Source organism: Sorex fumeus, unplaced genomic scaffold (genome assembly GCF_029834395.1).
Source record: "Sorex fumeus unplaced genomic scaffold, SorFum_2.1 ptg000094l, whole genome shotgun sequence".
NCBI classification, from domain to species: domain Eukaryota; kingdom Metazoa; phylum Chordata; class Mammalia; order Eulipotyphla; family Soricidae; genus Sorex; species Sorex fumeus.
In genome coordinates, this window is record NW_026606151.1 from 5,148,035 (window position 1) to 5,169,215 (window position 21,181).

General features: G+C 38.6%; 1 protein-coding gene across 4 annotated transcripts in view; it reads left to right on the plus strand.

Annotated features, from left to right (window-relative positions):
• The window catches only part of PHACTR1 (phosphatase and actin regulator 1), a 565,331-nt gene that overhangs the window by 19,436 nt on the left and 524,714 nt on the right, over positions 1-21,181 (plus strand). For all 4 annotated transcript variants that reach the window (XM_056132319.1, XM_056132324.1, XM_056132320.1 and 1 more), the window contains one exon: positions 6,802-6,948. In XM_056132319.1, coding sequence (XP_055988294.1) covers positions 6,802-6,948 — 147 coding nt within the window. The remainder of the gene's footprint in view (positions 1-6,801; positions 6,949-21,181) is intronic.

The window sequence follows — 21,181 nt, forward strand, 5'->3', positions numbered from 1 at the left end:
TCAAAGCCACACCTACCCCCATCCCAATAACCTGCCCCATCCCCATGTCTCACTAACACGGTAGACTCTGTTCTGTAGAACAGTTCTAAGATTCTGTTCCTTTGGTCATTTGTTATTACTTTGCTAAACTTCTTTATAGCTCACAGATGAGAAAGGTCATTCAGTCTCTGTCACTCACTGACTGACTTCACTCAGCATGATACCTTCCATGGCATCCACACCATGCCAATTTGCACATATTCATCTTTTCTTGGTCAAAGTTGTATTTCATTGTGTATGTAGACCACGTAAAATTTTTTATCCATTCATCTGTTCTTGGAAACTTGGGGTTATTTCCAGATTTTGACTGCTGTGAATAGAACTCCAATAGAGTTTATGGATCCTTGGGAATAGATGCCCAGAAATCAGATTGCTGAGTCATATGGAAGCACAATTCTTAGGTTTTTGAGAATATCAATATTGTTTTCCAAAAAGGCTGAACCACAAGACATTCTCACCAGAATCGAGGGATCATTTTTCACCACATCCATGCCTATTGTTTTCATTCTTTTTGATTTGTGTCAGTCCACAAGTATGAATGATATCCCACTGTTGTTTTGATTTACATTTCCCTGATGACCAGTGATTCAGAGCAGTTTTTTGTATACCTACTGGTCATCTGTATATTTTCCTATTCATCTCCTCTTATTTTTTGGATGGGGCTGATTTTGTTGTTGTGATTAAGATGGTTCTTGTTGCTTTGGGGCCACACCAAGGGTGCTTAGGACTTATTCCTGGATCTGCACTCAGAGATCACTCCTGACTGGGTTCCAGGGAACATATGTGGTGCTAGGATTAAACCCTACCTAGGTCAGCTGTACACAAGGCAAGCTCCCTATCCATTGTAATATAGCTCTGGCCCCTAGTTAATTTTTTAGTTACTATGAGATATACAGTTACAAAGTTGTTCATGATTGGGTTTCTGCCCCTATTTTTAAGTTTCACCAGTGTTAAGTACTACCAGTTTAGTTGCTGTCTTATCAGTGTTGTTATTACTCATATATGTAAAAATATAAGTTTTTCAGATATATCAAGAGATGTGTCTTGGATTGTGTCTTCTCAGCAATGTATTTCAATCTATGATCTATTCTACTGATCACTTATATATTGTCTTAATTTCTTTTAGAAATATTTAATAATTTTTAAATATTAAAAATAATCAATCTCCAATGGAGACGTTACTGGGCCCGCTCGAGCAAATCGACGATCAACGGGAGGGCCTTTACCTTTACCTTTACCTTTTAAAAATAATCAAACCTGGGTTCAATTCCTCCATCCCTCTCGGAGAGCCCAACAAGCTACCGAGAGTATCCCACCCGCACGGTAGAGCCTGGAAAGCTCCCTGTGGTATATTCTATATGCCAAAAAACAGTAACAAGTCTCACAGTGGAGATGTTACTGGTGCCCACTTGAGCAAATTGATGAACAATGGGAGGACAGTGCTACAGTGCTTAATAATTTTTACATAATACCTTTTTTAGTATTATTCACAAGTTTTGGATGGTTTTATATTATTATAAATGTTATTTTAAAAATTATGTTTTCTGATTTTGCTACTATATGGAATCAAAGTTGATATTCTATACTGACACTGTATCCAGTGACATAAATTCATTTATTATTTATAAACTCTTTCATGGAATCTATAGTTATATTATCATCACCTGTATGAAAAACCATTTTTTGTTTGTTACATAGTCATTATACCTTTTTAATATTCTGTAATTGCCTATGATCCTGACCTTAACCTCTGACACAATGTTAAATACAAGTGGTAAGATTGTATACAGTTGGGAGTCTTTTGAAAATGTAGGTTTCCAGATCTTGCCCTCTTAAATTCTGATGTATTAAGCTTCTTTTGGGATACTAGAAAAAAAATACATTTTACACTTTCCAACTGATACTGATTTAGGAATATTCTAATAACATATATGCCAGACACAGTAACAACAAAGTCTCCAATGGAGACGTTACTGGGCCCGCTCGAGCAAATCGACGATCAACGGGAGGGCCTTTACCTTTACCTTTACCTTAAGAAATCTTTAAAGGATTAACCTAATTTACCTGAAGACTTTTCCTGATTGTGAAAGAAAATTATACTCTTTCTTCTTTCATTTTAACTTCCATTCTTTTAACATAACAATTGTGAGTCCAAATGCTGTGTTGTGTGTTTGTGTGTGTACTGAGAACTCTATTGAGTTATTTCTCTTTCTGTGGCTCTAGCTTTGGCATGGCTTGCATGTAACAATTATTATTAAAATGTCAACTGCCTTTAGAAAAGAAAAGTTAAAGGGCTTTCCTTTCCATTCATTTTTTCACATTGAAAAAGGAACAATCCTTAAAAGACCCAGAAAAATATATGTTTGGAAGTTGTCAAGGTTATAGTTGGATTAGTTCCTTTCTATATACAGATCCATAACCACACATGCATAAACACAAAGAATCATAAGCTTGTGTCCATATGTACACCACATGAATGAAATAATATAAGTTAAATAATTCTAAATGATGACCACTTACATCACATACACTTGAATACAATAAAATTGCTTTGGAGAAGCATGGATAACATGTGGTTTCCTAAAAATAATTGTTTACAAATTAAAGGAACAAAGAGTTTTTGTAGATTAAAAGAAAGAATATCACAAGTGTTTATGAATAGAAGTTAAGAAATAGTATAAGCTGCATGTTTTCATAGTGCATTTTACCTAGGGAGGAAATTAAAACCAGGTTATTTGGTATCTGCATTTTTTATGATCATGGTTACTGGCAAGCTACCGAGAGTATTCGATATGCCAAACACAGTAACAACAAAGTCTCCAATGGAGACGTTACTGGGCCCGCTCGAGTAAATCTACGATCAACGGGAGGGCCTTTACCTTTACCTTACCTTTACCTTTATGGTTACTTGACCTATCCTGGTAAAATGTCTTTCATTCCCAGTGTTAGTTGGTGAGGTAACTGGATGTTTGGTTAAATAGTTTCCCTTTTCTTATTCTCAATCTAGCATATTTTCCCTGACGTCACTCAGTCAGAATTTTTATGATAAGAGGTCTTGTGTATGAAAGGCACACTAGAGAATGGAAAATGTGGAAACACTGGAATAAGCCCAAAAAAGTCAATACTCCCAATAGGATAAGAAGACATATGAAATGTGATTTACTTTAAGGGAATATGAGAGGATTGAAGATAGATGTTAGAAAGGAGAGAGAAAGTGAAAACAAAATGGAAAAAAATGATGAGATAAAGAAAACATTAATTGAGAGAACTATCTATCCCAAATAGATAAAATTTAAAAAAGAATCATTTTAGAATATAAAGATAGATGTATTTGATTACATTTGTATTAAAAGATATTTAAATTTAAAATTATTTCAATGACAAAATAGTTCCTAATATACTATAACAAAGTATCTTTAAACTTCTGAATAGAGGTAAACAAAAATCTAGCAGTGTTTGACTCCTAATACTCTAACGTTCTGAAAAAATAAGAAATATATTAAAATTCATACTTGTTTACAGCAATAATGATTAATATATAAAATAAAAGACAGAAAAATAAAGCTAGGTATTTCTTCAAATGAAAACTTCTTAAGCATAGTTGGCGAATGAATATATAAGAGCATGGAGAATTCTGAAGGTTTTAAACTATCAAAGCACTACATTCATTCAAATAATTATTAAAACTTATTTGCTTACATTTTACATATATCTTACAATCAATATCAAATAAAATAATCATAGTTGGTTTGTGATATGATTAGTAGCCAAATAGCATTAATTTTTATGTTTAATTTATGAATCTATTGCTTCTTTTTCTGGTTTTTCTTTTTAAATCATACCCAATGATGCTCAGGAGTTACTCCAGGCTGGGCACTCAGAGACCACTCCCGGAAGTGCTCAGGGAACCATATGGGATGCTGGAGATTGAACTCAGGCTGGCTGCATGCAACACAAGCTCCCTACCTGCTATATTATCCCTCCAGCCCCATAAAATGCTCCTTTTATACCACTTGGGATAAAAACATTTGTATATTAAAAATTTTAAGTCACTGTGATTTACGATTTTGCAATATAGCCAATGAAAAAGTTTCATAAAAACATTTCAACACCACACTTCTCATCAGAGTGTCCCTTTCTCTCCATATATATAAATATGTCAAATACATATATTTCTATATGTACATATATATTTTTAAATAGTCGATATTAAGGGAACATGATTTTCAATGACGCAAACATATACAGGCCCAAGTCACGCTATTCATTGACTATGTTACCCTATTTTATACCTTATTTTATTCTTTTCTCCATTTCCATCTTTTCCTTCCCCTTCTATTTTTAGTCCAAAATGTGTATTGAGTATTTACTATATCTCAGTATTTACTGAGATCATGACGTAGACTAGTGGACTAGCTATCCATCATTACCGGTGTAAAGCATGTGAAGTTTGTAGGGAAGAGACCTTGGTATACAATAGGACTTGAGCTCTGAAAAACAGATTAAAAAGCAGGTTACGAAGGCCTCTGAACTTTAAGATAAAGAAATTCAAATGAACATGCTGAGAACTGACCAACAATTACAAGCCAAATGTTTAGTGCAAGAAGTGTAAGGGAGGGCTGGAGTGATAGTACAGCGGGTAGGGCATTTGCCTTGCACGTGGCCGACCCGGGTTCAATTCTGAGCATCCCATATGGTCCCCCTAGCACTGCCAGGAGTAATTCCTGAGTGTAGAGCAGGAGTAAGCCCTGTACATCACTGAGTGTGACCAAAAAGAAAATAAAAAGAAGTTAAGGGAGATCATTCGAGGACAGAGTACCACAACATTCAGAGCAGCCAAGGAAGACAGGGTGTCAGTGGTTACAAAGATACTGAACACCTTGAAAAGCAAGTGAGGCTGAGTGGTTTGGACAGGTTCTGTTGGTACAGTTGGAAAGAGGAGATTGGGAGTCAAAATAGAGTCTTCAGAGCCAAGAGTTCTACAGGTAAATCCTGTGAACCCTGACAGAAGGCAGGGGTAGGTAAGGATGGGGGAGGGGTGGTAGGAAGTCATCTGGTAAGGATTGTGGAAGCAGTGATGTGACCGGTAAATCATTATTTCCTTGGAGAGAGTGTTACTACCTGTTCAAGAAAGTGTTACTTCCAATGGAGAAGCTAAAAGTTTGAGTCTGACAGGGTCCAGGATAAGAGAACTCAGAGCTGACAGAGATAGAAAAGCCTTGAGAACTGGCCAGGGCAGTGCTTCTTCCTCTGAGGCTGAGGGGCATGGCTTGACACTGAGATTTTCTTTGTAGCACGGAGGGAATCCAGTTCACATTGATCCCAGTACTCCAGGTGGTTCTTAGTAGAAAGAAGAGTGGCAACATCAGGCCACAAAAAGGCCAAGTGACTGAAGTGGTAGAAAGCCAAACATGAAAGAGTGGAACCCATCAATAGGTTAGCTAGGAGCATGGAACCACTCCCACTCGTGCTTTAGAAACCACTCTAAGTTCTGCTGTGTAACATGGGGAGGCTGCAGTTCAAAGGAGGAAGCTAACACACCCTTGAGCATCACATTATCTTCAGAAACATTGGTACAAGGTCATGGAGAGGAGAACCCTGATTTAACCTCAGTGACTACAGGTTGAGCCCAATGATGTTACTTGTTTTCCAAGTCACCCTATATGGTATGAGTTACTACTTCTGGCCACACCCACTGGTGCTGGGGGACTAATTCTGACTGTGCACTGAGGGGACCACCTCAAATGGTGTTTAGAAAGGTGCAGGGATGGGAGTATATTTTTCCCAGCTTGCAAGAATGAGGGTTTATGTACACATCGGAAAGTTAGTGGGTGTGTAAAGAGTTTAGCCTGAGCATCATAGCCTGCATCCAAAACAGCAACTCCGGACTCCTAATCATCCCAATTGCTCCCAAACTTTCAAACTTCCAGGTCCTCCTGAGTCCCCACCTCTGGGTCTCCCAGGGACCCAGCAAGAGAGATTTGGAGGAGTTCTGGTCTGACTCTCTCCCTGAAATGGGAAAGTGGGAGCAGAGTTGTCCCTCAAGTGCAAAGCTCTCCCTTACACCTAACCAGCTGCTGGTCCTGCACTGGCACCCCAGGAGAAACGAACGGTTGCCTGCAGCAAACTGCAGCTGGGGTGCCTTCGCCTAGTCCCACAGACTCGCGGTGGGACGCGGGGCTTCCACGAGCGGGGGAGCCCAGAGTGCATTTGGCGGGAGAGGGCCCGTGCTGACCGGTGCAGCAGCTTGGCTTGGGAACCTTCCCTTTCGCATCAGCCTATCTGTGCCAAGAGCTGAAAAACTGGGGCTGCAGGCTGGAGGCAGGGCGTCGGTGTGGAGAGCACTGACCCGCGCGCCCTGGGGCTGGGAGACGCGTGAAGGGGGAGCCCAGGGCGCAAGCCAGGGGGAGCCCGCTCTCTGCTCCAGTCCACCAATCCTTAACGGATTTTCTCTCTCTCTCTTTCTCTCCTCTCCCTTCACCCCTTCTCTTCTGCTTTGCTCCCTTTCTTTCTCTCTTCCTCGTTTTCCCCTCTCTTTTCCCTCTCCCTCCCCATCCCCCCTTTTCCCCTCTCTCTCCCCTCCCCCCCTCTCCCCTCCCCCCAACCTCTGTGTGTCTGTGTCTGTGCTTGTCTCTGTGTCTGTGTGTGTGTGTGTGTCTGTGTGTGTGTGTCCGTGTCGGTCTGTGTGCGCGCCTCGTCCTCCCCCTGCGCCCCTCGCCGCCTCCCCCTACCCCTCTCTGGGCGTCTGCTCCTCGCTCCCAGCTCGCCGGGCGACCCTGCTCCTGCCTCCCACGTTAATGGCGGCATCTTCCGAGGACGATATTGACCGGCGGCCCATCCGGAGAGTCCGCTCCAAGAGCGACACGCCGTACCTCGCCGAGGCCAGGATCTCCTTCAACCTCGGGGCAGGTAAGGACGCGGCGGCGGCGGCGGCGGCGGCGCTGAGCGCTCGCCCAGCTCGCCCCAGCCCGCGGCCCGCCCTCCCTCTGCGCCGGCCCGCTCGGCACCTCGCACCCCTCCTCGCCCCTGCAGGGGTGGCCCCCGCCCTCCCGGCCGGGCCCTCCCCGCGGACCCCCCTCGCTGCCCAGCCCGGGGCTCCGAGCTCCTGCTCTCCTCGTTCTCTTTGTGTAAAGGAGTGTGTGCATGTGTGTGTGTGTGCGTGTGCATGTGCGTGCGTGCGTGCGTGTATGTGTGTGTGTGTGTGTGTGTGTGCGTGCGCGTGTGTTGCAGAGGTGTGTTTAGGGCGGTGGGGGGAGAGGGTCGTGCACGGAGCCCTCCCTCCCTCCATCCATCCATCCATCCAGGAATTACACACGGGCTTTCCCTTGCCTTGAAGAAAGTGGTGTCACGGATAACAATGATCACAGGAATAACCCACAGCTGGGTCAGCGTGTGAGCGAGCGCACTGCCAGGGGGCGGGGGTGGCGGGCGGGCTGCTCCGTGGCTCAGACCCGCTGGCTGGTGGCGGGGGTTTTACTACGGGGTGGAACTTGTTGGAGACATTCAGACAGACTCTCGTGGTTTTTCCAGGGGGTTGTCCCACGGCTCGGGAAGTGGGGGGGGGGGATAGAGTGGGGAGGAGGTTGCTCATTTGGAACAAGATCTAGCCCTGCAGCAAGCAGTTTGTGAGAAACCATGGGAATAATAATGGGGGTCTATAGGGTACCACCTGAGGTTCTTTGACGCTGTCATTGAAGCTGGGGTCCCGAGTGGCCCAGATGGGAATTAAGCAAAAAGAATAACTGAGGTGAAAGAGAGAGAGAGAGGTAGAAAGGAAGGGGAAGGAGGGAGGGAAGAAGGGAAGGAAGGAAGGAATGAAAAAAGGGAGAGAGAGGAGAGAAGGGATGAAGAAAGGAGAGAGGGAGGATAGAAGGATGGAAAGCAAGAAGGAAGGGAGAAAGGGAGGGAAGGAAAATTTGAAGGAGGATAGAAGGAATAGAAGTAAGGAGGTAAGGAAGAAGGGGAGATGTTAAGATGGAAAGAAGGAAGGAATGGAGAAAGGAAGGGAAGGAAGGATTGGAAGGGAGGAAGGAAGGAATAGAAAGGGTAAGGAAGGAAGGGGAGAAGTTGGGATGGAAAGAAGGAAGGAATGGAGAAAGGGATGGAAGGAAGAATTGGAAGGAGGATGGAAGGAATAGAAAAAGGGAAGGAAGAGCAGTAAGGATAGAAAGAAGGAGTGACTGGGTGGAAAGAAAGAAGGGAAGAAGGAAGGAGAAATGGAAGGAAAAGGGAGGGAGAGAAAGAGGAAAGAAGGAAAGAAGGACAGAAGGAAGGAGGGAAGGAAAGAAGGAAGGAAGGAAGGAAGGAAGGAAGGAAGGAAGGAAGGAAGGAGGGAAGGGAGGAAGGAAGAAAGAAAAGGATTGTAGGGAACGAAGGAAGGAAGGAGTTAGTGAGGAAGGAAGGGAGCATTTAGGTGTAGTCAAAATTGCTAAAGTCAAAATTGCTTTAGTTGAGACAACCTGATTAAAAGTTATTACCTGATTACCTGATTGGAATATGGTTTCTAGTTATCTGATTAGAACTCCCCAGCGTCTGCTAACCATGGCCACTCTATAATCACAAAAAAATCTCACCTCTGTTACTAGTATCAGGGGTAACAGGGTCACTGGGTAAAAGCTGTCCCACCACTAGCTTCCAGTACTGACTTTTCTGAATGATTCCTAAGTTTCCCCCTGGCTGTATCACTTCCTTTCAAGAGTTGCTGGGTATTCTAACATCTCCAGTGCAAAAAGAGAGAGACCATTTTCCTGAAGATCCAACTTCAAAATATGCTTAAAACCTGAATGTTACTTTTTACTGTAGGAAAATAAATCCACTGAAAGAGTGGAACTGAACCAGAGTGTATATATGGGTAAATGTATATATTGGTTCAAAGAGCACCTTCAGATAATGCATATTTTATATGAAATGGAGAAAACTGGGCAAAATAGAAAATTGCACAAGAAAAGACACATGGCTCATCAACCATTTCTTCCAGATTGCAAGAATGGCAACTGAATAGGCAAGAGTAGTCAAGTTCCTTGGAATGTAATTTTCCTGCTTTTGTGGTTTGGGTATTTTAATCATGCATTTCCTTAGGATGTCTGAAACTATTTTCTTTGGATTGGGGGCTGTAAACAAAGAGACTTTATTAGAAGAGTTTTGATTTTTTTTTTTTTGTGGGTGCCCATGGTATCATTTTGGTATCATTCTGCACTCTTATGTTCAGTTATACAGAGTAGTTGATCTTGAAAAAGAGTGAAGAAGAGTTTATTTTAGAATAGAGATTTTTTTTGCCATCTGGTTATTCATTTACCCCTGAGTTTTAACTATGGTCCAGAGGCTGAAAAGTTAATAAACAGAAAGTTGACCTGGGTTAGATCCTAGCACCTGATGTCCCCCGACCTGCCATCAGAAGTGGTGATCCCTGAGGATAGAGCAATATTAAGCCCTGTACATTGAGGGGTGTGTCCCTAAAACCAATATAAAATAAAACTCTGGTCTATTCTCCTAATATTCTCCTTTTCACAGGAGAAAAGGTGCCAAAGACACTGTTAATGGAAGTCATTATTCTCTCCCAGTGCCTTTACAATAGTACAAAAAACACGGTACAAAGAAACTGAGTTTCAAAGTTTCAACTACTTCAAACGTGGCATTGAGCCATTTTGCCATCAGATTAAACCCAGTGATTTGTAATCACCGGGTAAATTGGCTAAACTTTCTAGAAGTTTAATATTAGGGTTTTCACACCCAGCTGCTCTCTTTCAGCTGAAAAATAATGAAGCCTAGATAAACTCTCAATGACTTCTATATGCCTCTTGGAATATCTCTAGAAGCAACGTACCAAGTACTCATGACAAAGAGATACAGTTGACAGTCTTGGTAAAACAGAGAGCAAGGCCACCCAGGCACTGATATGCGGCGCGGGGAGCTGTCCTGTCTCGGTGGTGCTGAACTAGACCATGTGACAGAGATGTGCTTGTGAGCTGGACAGAGGAGAGAGAGATGCTCAGGCAATGAGGCAGAAATCCCAGTGCAAACGCCAAAGATTTAGCTTAGGAAAGTATTTTATCCCTGCCCACCTACATTTGCCGCCTGTTTACTACGCCTCACGCCTACTGCTCCACTACTCAAACGGATGGCTTCGCTTTAATTTTGCGCCGGCTGCTCACTCCTGGGGCTTTGTTTATTTTCCAGCTGGTTTCTGGTTGCTTTCCTGACATACTAAGATCTGCTCGCAGATGTGCCTTTCCCCCGCGTTTAAAGTAATTGTAACCCCTGGTTTTAAAATCAAACAGCCTTGTTTATCTCCTTGAGCAGCAAGTTGTAATTAAACTATTAGGGTCATTATCAGAGTTGTTGAACAGAGGAACTTGCCTGTTCTGGATAGATTACATAATTTGGGCACAGGGAGAATTTTGTTTTGCCTTAACAACAATTTCTGTACAATTATGCATGGCAACTTGCATCTGCCCTTCTTATGAGTAGTCTCCTACCCCAGCCACTGATCGTTTGTTCTTTGCAGAAAAATTCTTTATGGGATTAAGCCATTTTGATATTTGCTGCCTTAATATTGTAATATTTGCTGTCTTACATGAACTGTTAGGTATTAACCCATGTTTAATATTATAGAAGTTTAGTCGTGCTTTATGGTTTTCCTCTTGGTCATCACAAAATCATTTTGTTCTTTAAACTAATGTTTACAGTTGTCAAACAAAGTAGGCTGGACATTTTGAATGCTAATTGATTGCAGGAACATTTATTGAGCTACACTCTGTCTCTAATAATTCTTAATGATATTGCAGAAATAAGTCCACATTTGGAGTAAAAGTAAATACACTATATACCTATATAGTCACTCACTATATAAATCAAAATGAGATGTGGGTATTTTAGTCACTTTATGAAGATGCTCATTTCATGATTCAGTCTAGTTAAGAAAGTAAGAGAACAGAACCTTGATTTTAATTTTTCTAGAAACTTTCTTCCACAAGTTTGAATTCAGATGCAATAAATGCGACATTCATGTAACAGAAGAGTATGTTCACACTATTAGTAGCAAGTGTTTATAATTGTGTTCTCACATAGTAATGAACATCAATGACACCTAACTTGTAAAAATTACCCTTTAACACTAGGTCATTCTTTCACTGCATCAAATTGATGCAATTAAAAATTGCCGCTTATCTTGCAGATATTTTACTATGTGCCAGAAAATTCTGTTTATTTGTATACTGACAGTATAATAGAAAAGTATTTGATGTTTATTAAACCAAAAATTTTCATACAATATCACTAAATCAAAGTGTTATGTTAAGTTTGAGAGTTAAATGCAAATGAATTTCTTAAAGAGGTGTCAGTAAAAGGAAGGCTCATCACTCTGATGATTTATAACTGTTAAAAACACAAAAATAATACTGGGTACTGTTGAGATAAGTTACTCCTAATCTCACCATAAAGAAGCTTAGCCACTGTCAACGTTCCATAAATGCTTTGTAAGGGAAAGATTTTAAGGGAATAGCATAGTCAATTCTAGCATACTTACCTTCTTGGCAAGTTAGTTCCTGATATCTCTCCAGAGTAGCTGTTTCAATCTCAAAAATGACTTGTTATTAATTTAGAAGAACAAATAGGCTTAATATTGGTTAAACAGAGGAGTTCCTCGTTTTATTTTGGTTTGGAACACACCTGCTGTGTTCAGGGCTTGCTTCTGGCTCTGTGCTCAAGGATCACTCCTGCTGGGCTCAGGGACCATATATGGCACAAGGAATCCAAACCAGGTTGGCCATGCGTAAGGTATGTAGCTGGTTTATTATACCCCCTGTATGATAGCTCCGGCCCCAGATCTCTTTCATATATTTTCCTATTTTTATTTTGTTTTATTTGTGAGGGTCACATGCTGTCGTTCTCAGGACCTACTCCTGGTTCTGCACTCAAGGATCACTCCTGATGGGGCTCTGGGGATCATATGGCATGCTAGGTCAAACCCCGGGTTGACTGCTTGCAAGACAATCACTCTGCCTGCTGTATTATCACTCAGGATCTTTCTATTTATTTTTTTAAGAGGAAAACTTCTCACTTAGCTAAATTTAAAAATATATGCTATTGAGAAGTAATATTCTAGAATGTACTCTCTTTACTTAAGAATGATAACTGTCCTTAGGAGAACTGTGAATATTATCATACTGAAGAACTAAGTTTATTTGACTAATTCAAAGCTCTTAGTAAGTCTTTTCCTTAACACTTCATTGACAAATGCCAATGTATCCTTTGAACCATTTTGGTCACTAGTTTCAAAGTAAAGGTAGATAATATGTGGGTCTGGATTTATTTATGGGTTCATACTTCATTTTACATGACTACACTAGCATATGACAGGGACGAATGGAGACGTTACTGGTGCCCGCTTGAGCAAATTGATGAACAACGGGAACACAGTGACAGTGACTTTCATTTTATGTGTTGCTTTTCACAGTCAGTAGAAAAAAATCCAAGTGGATAGTTCACAGTTGACCAGGAGCCTCTATTGGGTGCTTTGAAGACCTGCTCTCTTTCTGGACCATTAAAGATGACTAACCTAATCACATTATAATGGTGGTAGTGATGGAGACCATGAGATCACTTAAATATTACAAATAAGATATAGAATAGGAAAAATATGATAAGAAATGGCAATTAGTTTACTGTAAGTATACAACTTGACTGTTGACCATGTAACTGTTTCAACAACAATTCATATCATTTATGACAATGCTAACATAAAATCTTTATTGTTTTATTTAAATTTTGTAATGAAACAAAATAGTTTTAATTGGAAGAAATTTATTTAGAGAAGTGTTTAAAAAAGAGAAATGAAAAGAAAGGAATAGAGTGTGAAAGAAGAGAAAGGGAGGAAAGCATACTTAAGAGAGAACATGGGTTTCCCCAGAGGGGAAAATGGCTGTGATTTAAATTTTCTATGGATCTTTTTTCAGAGCATTTAAAAATACTTTAAAATATCTAAGCGTTATATTGATTGTTACCTTATGGATAAAAATAAGTTGCTAGGACTTTTTGTTTGTATGCATCTATTATAGTTTAATTTCATGGAAGACTATAGGAGTGTATCTGATGTGCAAAATATGAGATGAAAGTCAGAACTTTATTCTAGTTCATCTCTTCCACTAAGACAATGAACAAGTCATTTAGTATTTCTAGGCTTGATTTACTCAGATCTAAGATAAGGATTTTGGCTTTAAAAATATCTGTCTTATTTAATCTAAAATCTTTATATGAGTAATTTATAGAAGTATGATTGATAGCTGTACTATTGTATACATAGTATACCTTTGATCTTATATAAAGCTTTTATTATGATACAAAACATGCAAATGGAATTATTATAATTAAATTAAAATATGTGCTCATAGATAAAATATAAAAATAAAATAAAATTTTAAATTAACATATTTCTAAAAATTGGCATATTACATAGACATTTATACCTACATTATTAAAATGATTTTATTTAAAATATACAGGTATTTGTCTTTAATACAGTTACTCTATAAATATATTTATGATTAAATAAATATTGGAAAACCTTACCAATGAGTAGAGAGAAAATTAAATATTAATTCAGTTCCCAGTCCATATTTTATGACTATTAGCCTGTTCTTGTGTTTCTGTTTGTTTGTTTTCTGGTTTGGTGGTCATATCTCGCAATACTCAAGTATTACTCCCGGCTCAGCACTCACACAGACTTGTAAGCTGACAGAAGTAAAAGAATTAATTATTGATACAAATATTATGTATAATTAGTAAGCAGAAATATTTTAAATTATTTAAGAAGTTATTCTTAGATATGTGTGACTTCAATTCATGATCATTATTTATTACACAAATAAAAGAGTTAAAATTCAACAATTTCACCAAGTTTAAAAAGAGTTAAAATTATAAAATAACTTATAAAGCTGATTGTTCTTTCCTTAATTTAATAAAGTTATCCTTTATAGCCAATGTATATGTAGAAATCAAAGGAGCCTAAGTGGTATTGAAAGCTGTAACTTTTTTTTTATTTTATGATACAGAACAAAGCTCCATCATCTTTATATTCTGTTTCTTCCCTCCCCTCCCAATTTGGAAGGTGATAAAGGGCACCATATTGACATCTTAATTGCTTTAATTTATAAGGGTTTTTATACAATGAAGTAAATTCAAATAAGACAAAATCAATTTTATGGCCTTATTGAATGATGTCGGATCCCATGACTTTCCACACAGGTTATCAGTGAACGGAATTGTCTTACACTAGTAGTTATTAAACACAGCCAAAAGTGTAAAAGACTATAGGCTTCCTATTGACCCTTTCTTCCGTTTTTTGGTATACCTAAACTAATACTTTAGCAATAGTAAATGCTGTAACTGTAGACATGAGGATTCAATATAGATCATTTTCTGTTTAGAGACATGGAGTGTGCAGTATCTTTTACCGCTGATCAAATGACAAGTAGATTTGATATTCACTTAGGGGGAGCCAGAGTGATAGCACAGGGATTAAGATGCTTGCCTTGTATGTGGTCAACCTGGGTTTGATTACCTGACACCACAAATATCCCCCAGAACACTGCCAAAAGTGATCACTGAGCACAGAGACAGGAGTAATCTCTGAACACAGTCAGGTGCGGTCCCCAAATAAAACAGAAGAAAATAATATTTATAGGGTTTAATCAAATGTCTAGAAGAATTTTATTATGTTTGAGTTTCTTCTTTATTTCTTTTGAGTCCTGTTTTGGGACGGGAAGAAAAAAGGTGAGAATAAATTAATAACATTATTTACTCTACATGCTTTTCGGCACTGAACAATCTCCCTGATCCATTTGTTGCTACCCTCATATGTTCATCCAGATGAGTAAAATAAAAGACACGCAATCTTTTTTTTTGAGTAGTGTTAAAGAATTAAAGAATACGTGTCCTCTTTAATGAATCTGAGATATATCAGTTTCAAAATCTGTGACTACTAGTACCAGAATCATCTCTCTGAATCTTTGAAACTTTAACATGAGAATAACACTCTCTGCCTACTTTTCCTTGTTATTTCAAAGAACAGATGTGGAAATATTTTGCCAGCAGCCAAGTGTTACACAAAGGCAAGAAACAGTTGTGGCTTGGGTGAGTGGAGCAGCCTTAGATATGTATCTCTGGCACAAATTAGGTACAGGAATTAAAATATGGAAAAATAAACTAATTACATCTACAATATTACCTTTACCATGGCTCAAAATTTAACACAGACTAATAATTCAGAAAAAGTAAATATAGTATTTATTGGTTTGTGACAGTAGACCATTTCATGCCTCCAGTGTCAGTTCTCATCATTATATAAAATGTTGCACCAAATATTATTATCCATTCAGAAAAGTGAAAGAATCATTTGTTACAGTGATTTGGAGTTGCATAACTTCTTAGTTCCAGTTCTGCATCAGCAAAACACAGTTCTTGAGAGAGCACATGACATTTTGAAGCAAAGAGTAAACTACACTGCCCAAGAATCACTGGCCAATGCTCATAGGGCTTTAGTCTATTCTGAGCTTTTTATGCAGGCAACCCCCCCCCCCCTCCATAACCAAGTACATTCTTCTTTCACAAGCTCCTGGTTCCATTACTCCCCTAGCTAAATGCTCTGGTTATTATTTTGATCTTAGAAAATGACATCTAGGGTGTTCAAGACAAAAATCTTAATTTCTGAGCAGGAGAAACTTAAGTGTCTTCTGTGAATATGTGGAAGTCTAGGACTGTTCGGTACCTCCCACTCAAACCACAGAATTGCAGAGTTTGCACAGCTGTGGAGCCAGCTGCCCTGCCTTCACGCCAGACCTTGTATCACACTGCCTTCCAGCAACGTACTTGCTATAGTTGGTCCTGACACTGGCTATAATGAGCTAAGAGGCAAATGTACATAACTGACTTTACAAGAAGTTTGGTTTAGGATTCAGAGCTGCCTTAAATACAGTGGAACAATCTCTCTTCTAGAAATGCTTTCTCCATGTCAAATGTGCTTAATTGAAATAAACCAAAGTTATGTCTTTGAGTTTTATCATTTGAAGTGTCCTCTACAGAAATGGAATTTGATGATCTCAAAGTAAAATGTTTTAAAAGCTGATGTCTGGGTCAGGAGTTAGGAGGGCAATGAAGATCACACAAAATTTTGATTAATTAGGGATTCCTCTATGCATAATTTTGATTCCACATGATTTTCTTGCATATGCTTTCCTGCATTCTGGCTTTAAAATATACTATATACTCGCTAATAGATTGTAAGAAAATTAGATGTTTCATATTTTCATTTTGTACAAATTCACAATGGTAGATTCCTTTTCAAGTTGTAAAATATCTGTGATAGATTCCTTTTATCCTCTCAAAGATATTTTAATTTTTTGCAATATTTAAACTTTTGTTCTTGAATTTTAAATATTCAAGAACAAATCATTTTTAGTGTGGTTTCTGATATTTTAGCCAAAGGTGTCTTCTGCACTTCATGTACCACAAAATCCTCCATGTTTTATAAAGTAAGATAGTCCAGTAAATGGTAAATGATATTGGTTTTGCTGCTTAGTTGATTTGAAAAGTCCCACATGTTTTACAAAGTTAATTTATATATGCATATCTATAGTCCCATTGATATCTTTTCAGGAGTCTTAAAAGCATTCCTGTTTCTAGAAATGAAAATGCTGTTACTTTTCTTTTGCACCAATATCTGAGTCAAAGCATGTCACCACTTGTCTCCCAGAATAGCATCCACGTCGATGGAAATGTGTGTTGTCTTAGAACGACTGGAGCCATCCATAAAAATAACATCAGGTCAGCCCAAAGTAAGCTCAAATCAGCCTTAAACTCACTTTATTGGCCTCTCAGACACAGTTCATATAGCATGATCTGTATGAACAATTTCTGCTATAAAGTTGCCTCATAAAATAATAAATCATCTAGAGAATCCCTTTATAAACCCAATTATAGGAACAATTCAGCAGAGTTATGGCTACAAGAATCTACGTTCTATTTCCTCTTTGGTTCCACTTATTAAGGACACTGAAGTGGAAACATTGAGTGCTAAGGAAATAATGGTTTTATTTAGCCAACATAGACTAGGCTAGTATCAATCAGGCATAATTTTCACTTTCTCATTACTATGGTGTATAATTCTTTATTATAAGAGTTTTTTTTGTCCAAAGAAAAACAATGAGCAGGGTGTTTATAATAATATAAATATATTTCTTACATTTCTCTCACTTGTTCACACAAAATAGTACTTAATTCAAAGTTTTGATTTGATTTAAATTCAATCATCATAGAACTTCAATAATTAAGATCTTCAGTGGAAAATGGTGAGAGGGAAAGAAATACTATTAATAAAATATATCATTTATCAATAATTGATAAAATTATACTGTGAGGAAGATTCGAGTTGTAAAGGATGTGATTTCTTTTAACCTTACACCAAGGTTTAAATCAGAAATTAATCAAACTAATTTACTATCCCATAAAAAATTGGAAGGCTGACACTGGTTTTGAAAATAAGTCACGTATGTTTTCATAAGAAGGCTTAGAAGGGACTAAACGGAGATATAATATTAATCTTCAAATAAAAGCTGTGGTGCAGCTAAAACTCATCATTCAGAACTAGAGGGAAATGAGCAGCATGTCATGTTACCAGTACATTGATTCAAATATTTATTGCATTCACTGCAACTGGACAAATACACTCAGCAACACTGGTGTTTATTAAAGTGAGTGTAATTTTCTTTCCAGTTGCCAGTTCTCAGAGAACTTTATCTCCCGTCAATCTCTAGAGACCTCAAATACTGTCTAATAACTGCAATGAATCTAGAGGTCATTGCAGTATCTTTTCTAAATTTTAATGGGAATCATTTTTCTCTTGCTTGCTTTTTTGATGACTTAAGGAAAAAACAACTGTATTATTAATGTGGGTTCAAAAAACACTGATTTTTCCCATTCATCCTCCATTTCCATTAATCTGTTGCTGAGGTTTGATTATTGTCTTCTTCTGGGTAGGAAAATGGTCTCAAGCTTTAGGTTTACATTTTTAAGGTCAGGATCTCCTGGTACGGACTTTGCCTAGTGTTAACACAAAAAATGTCCTTCTGTGATAAAATAGCAGATGTATTACAATAGGGAGCAAAGAAAGAAGGGTAGTACAAGGTGGAAGTTGAGTCTTTTCAGGGGTAAGTCATCCTAAAATATGTAATATATAATCATATGTAGTATAAAACTGGGGATTGTTGGTTAACTTGAAAGGGTCTCTGGCCAGGTAAAGATGTAGTTATAACTATGATTGCCTTTGAAGTATTAAATATAGAGGGATGAATATGAGCTTGTGCCAGAAGACTGGTGTAAGAATTCTGATTCTGATTCTCCAGAGCTGTCATAGGCAAGAGTGTTTCTGAACTTAAGCTCACTTGCTTGTAAAATGGGAACTCATTGTGACAATTTCATGAAAGGGGGATTAAAAAGCAAGCTGCCTACTAAAATAAGTATGCAATAAACTCCCTTCCAAACAATTCAAGCAAGAATCATGCTTATCTTCATTTATCATATTGAAATCTAAGTGTTGTTTCACAGTAGCACTGTAGCACTGTTATCTCGTTGTTCATCGATTTGCTCAAGCGGGCACCAGTAATGTCTCTATTGTGAGACAAGTTGTTACTGTTTTGGGCATATTGAATATGCCATGGGTAGCTTTCCAGGCTCTACCGTGCAGGCGGGATACTCTAGGTAGCTTGCTGGCCTCTCTGAGAGGGACGGAGGAATCACATCTGGGTCAGCCGCATGCAAGGCAAACGCCCAACCCACTGTGCTATCGCTCCAGCCCTGTATCACTGTAGCAATAAATTTATCAGCTTGTCGGTCTCGTTGTACAACATTTTAGGCAAAGAAGATATGATTTGTTATTGATTATTGTGCCTTATCTTATTAAATAGCAATAAAACAAACATTGACCCTATCAGGCTACTACATTAGCTCAACAGGGATCAAATACTTTCATCAGCAACAAAACCCATCAGTTGAAATATGAGCACCCACTGGACCCATGGTCTTTGAGAGACAAGACTACACCTGCCCTCTCTCTTTGCTGTATCTCACATAGAAATTGTGGTAAGGATACACCCTCATGCTCAGGGGTTACTCCTAGCTCTGTGCTCAGAAATTATTCCTGGTGAGACTTGGGAGACCATTTAAGATTCCGGGGATCGAATCTAGTCAACCACATGCAAGGCAATTGCTCTACCCATTGTACTGGTATGGAAATAAAAATCAGCATGGCTAAGGTAAAGGATTATAAAATGACCTATTTAAAATGTGTTTTCATCATTGGAAGAGATAAATATGTATGATGCAGTTTAGCAATTTTTCACAGAGTATTTATTGCCTTAGGTTGTATTTTGGACACATGAGGTAAAAATGGATTTCTTCTTTATAGCACATTCAGGAATAAGGTCAAGAGGTCAGTATGCCAAATTACCATGAAGCTTTCACACATTTTACAGTTAAAACCACTGTGACACATTGTGTTTGGAAACCATTTCCAGTCAAATAAAAGTGAATCAATTGCAATGACTATTCATGTCAATTGGAAAGGTATGTCTTGAAGCAAGAAGTCAACCTCTTTTTCTCCCAGCCTGCCTATGCTTTGTACATCATCATAAAACATTTTAAAATAGGATTTTCAGAGATATTTAAAAAATAAAATTTTAGTTTCTGCAGGTTACAGGCACTGTTCAAGCAATGGAGATAAAAGTTGGGTTTGTTTTGTTTTGTTTACTTCACTGACAATAAATATGGCTGTTGATGAAATGAAGGCCCCAGAGGAGTAGCTGCCTTGAAATAGGTATTTGAAAAATACTTCTTTGCTTTCATTGTTTTTTAAAAGGTGACCCAATAACAATCGTAAGGGGACCAGGTGGCCGAGTGGTTAAAAAAAATTAAGAAGCAAAATTTGAATTTTGCATTTATGTATAAGGAAATTAATAATTATTATTGTCAAATTTTAGTAATGGGTAGCAAATGGAAACTTTTCTTTCTTGGTTTGATTCTCTGGATTGTTTCTGAGCATTCAGACATACAGAGGCGAACCAAAAGGACTTAAGACTGAGAGGTCATGTGCCCGGGAGATGGCTCAAAGAGTTATGGTGTGTACTTTGCATGATCAAACTGGGTTTGATACCTGATACCACTTGGGTGTCAAGGACTGCCCAGAGAAGCCAAAAGAGGTTAGTAATATGTTTGAAATGGAAAATTTCAAGAAAAAGCATACAAACTTAAAGACATTATAAATATTATTTGGAGCGATAGCACAGCAGTAGGGTGTTTGCCTTGCACGCAGCCAACATGGCTGACACGAGTTCGATTCCTCCGCCCCTCTCAGAAAGCCCGGCAAGCTACCGAGAGTATCTCGCCCGCATGGCAGAGCCTGGCAAGCTCCCCGTGACATATTCGATATGCCAAACACAGTAACAACAAAGTCTCCAATGGAGACGTTACTGGGTCCACTCGAGCAAATCGACGAACAACGGGAGGGCCTTTACTTTTACTTTACTTTACAGTATAGTCTATCTGAATGCATAAATCAAGCCAAAAATATCAGTGTAGGTGAATGAATTAAATATTAATGCATCCAGGCATCCAGGCCTGATAACGTTGGGACTGGGCCATCCATTCTCATTTCTCTGCCCTTAGGGGATCCTGGCTGTCATGCCCAGGAAGTGCCTCTGGGTGCCATTTAAGTGCATTAATAGCCAAGATCCAGAGACTCAAAAATGAATCTCAGAACCGAGTAGCTTGCTGCAGAGATGGCTCTGGACCTAGTTATTTTAAATTTTATAATTCCAGAAGCATACACCTGCAAAAGCAGCCTTATGATACCTCATACTATTTTTTTTAATTTTTTTCTTTTTTGTTGATCACTGTGAGATAGACCCTTACAAACATATTATACTATTCATAACAAGCAATACAAAATGAATTGTCTTGCATTTGCCTGTGGGGCAGGCTTGGGTGGTGGTGAGAAACTTTGAAATAATGGTGGCGAAAAGGTGTAATGATGGAGAGATTGGTGTTGAAATATTGAATGTAATCAAATTATTGTGAACAATTTTAAGAAAATAAA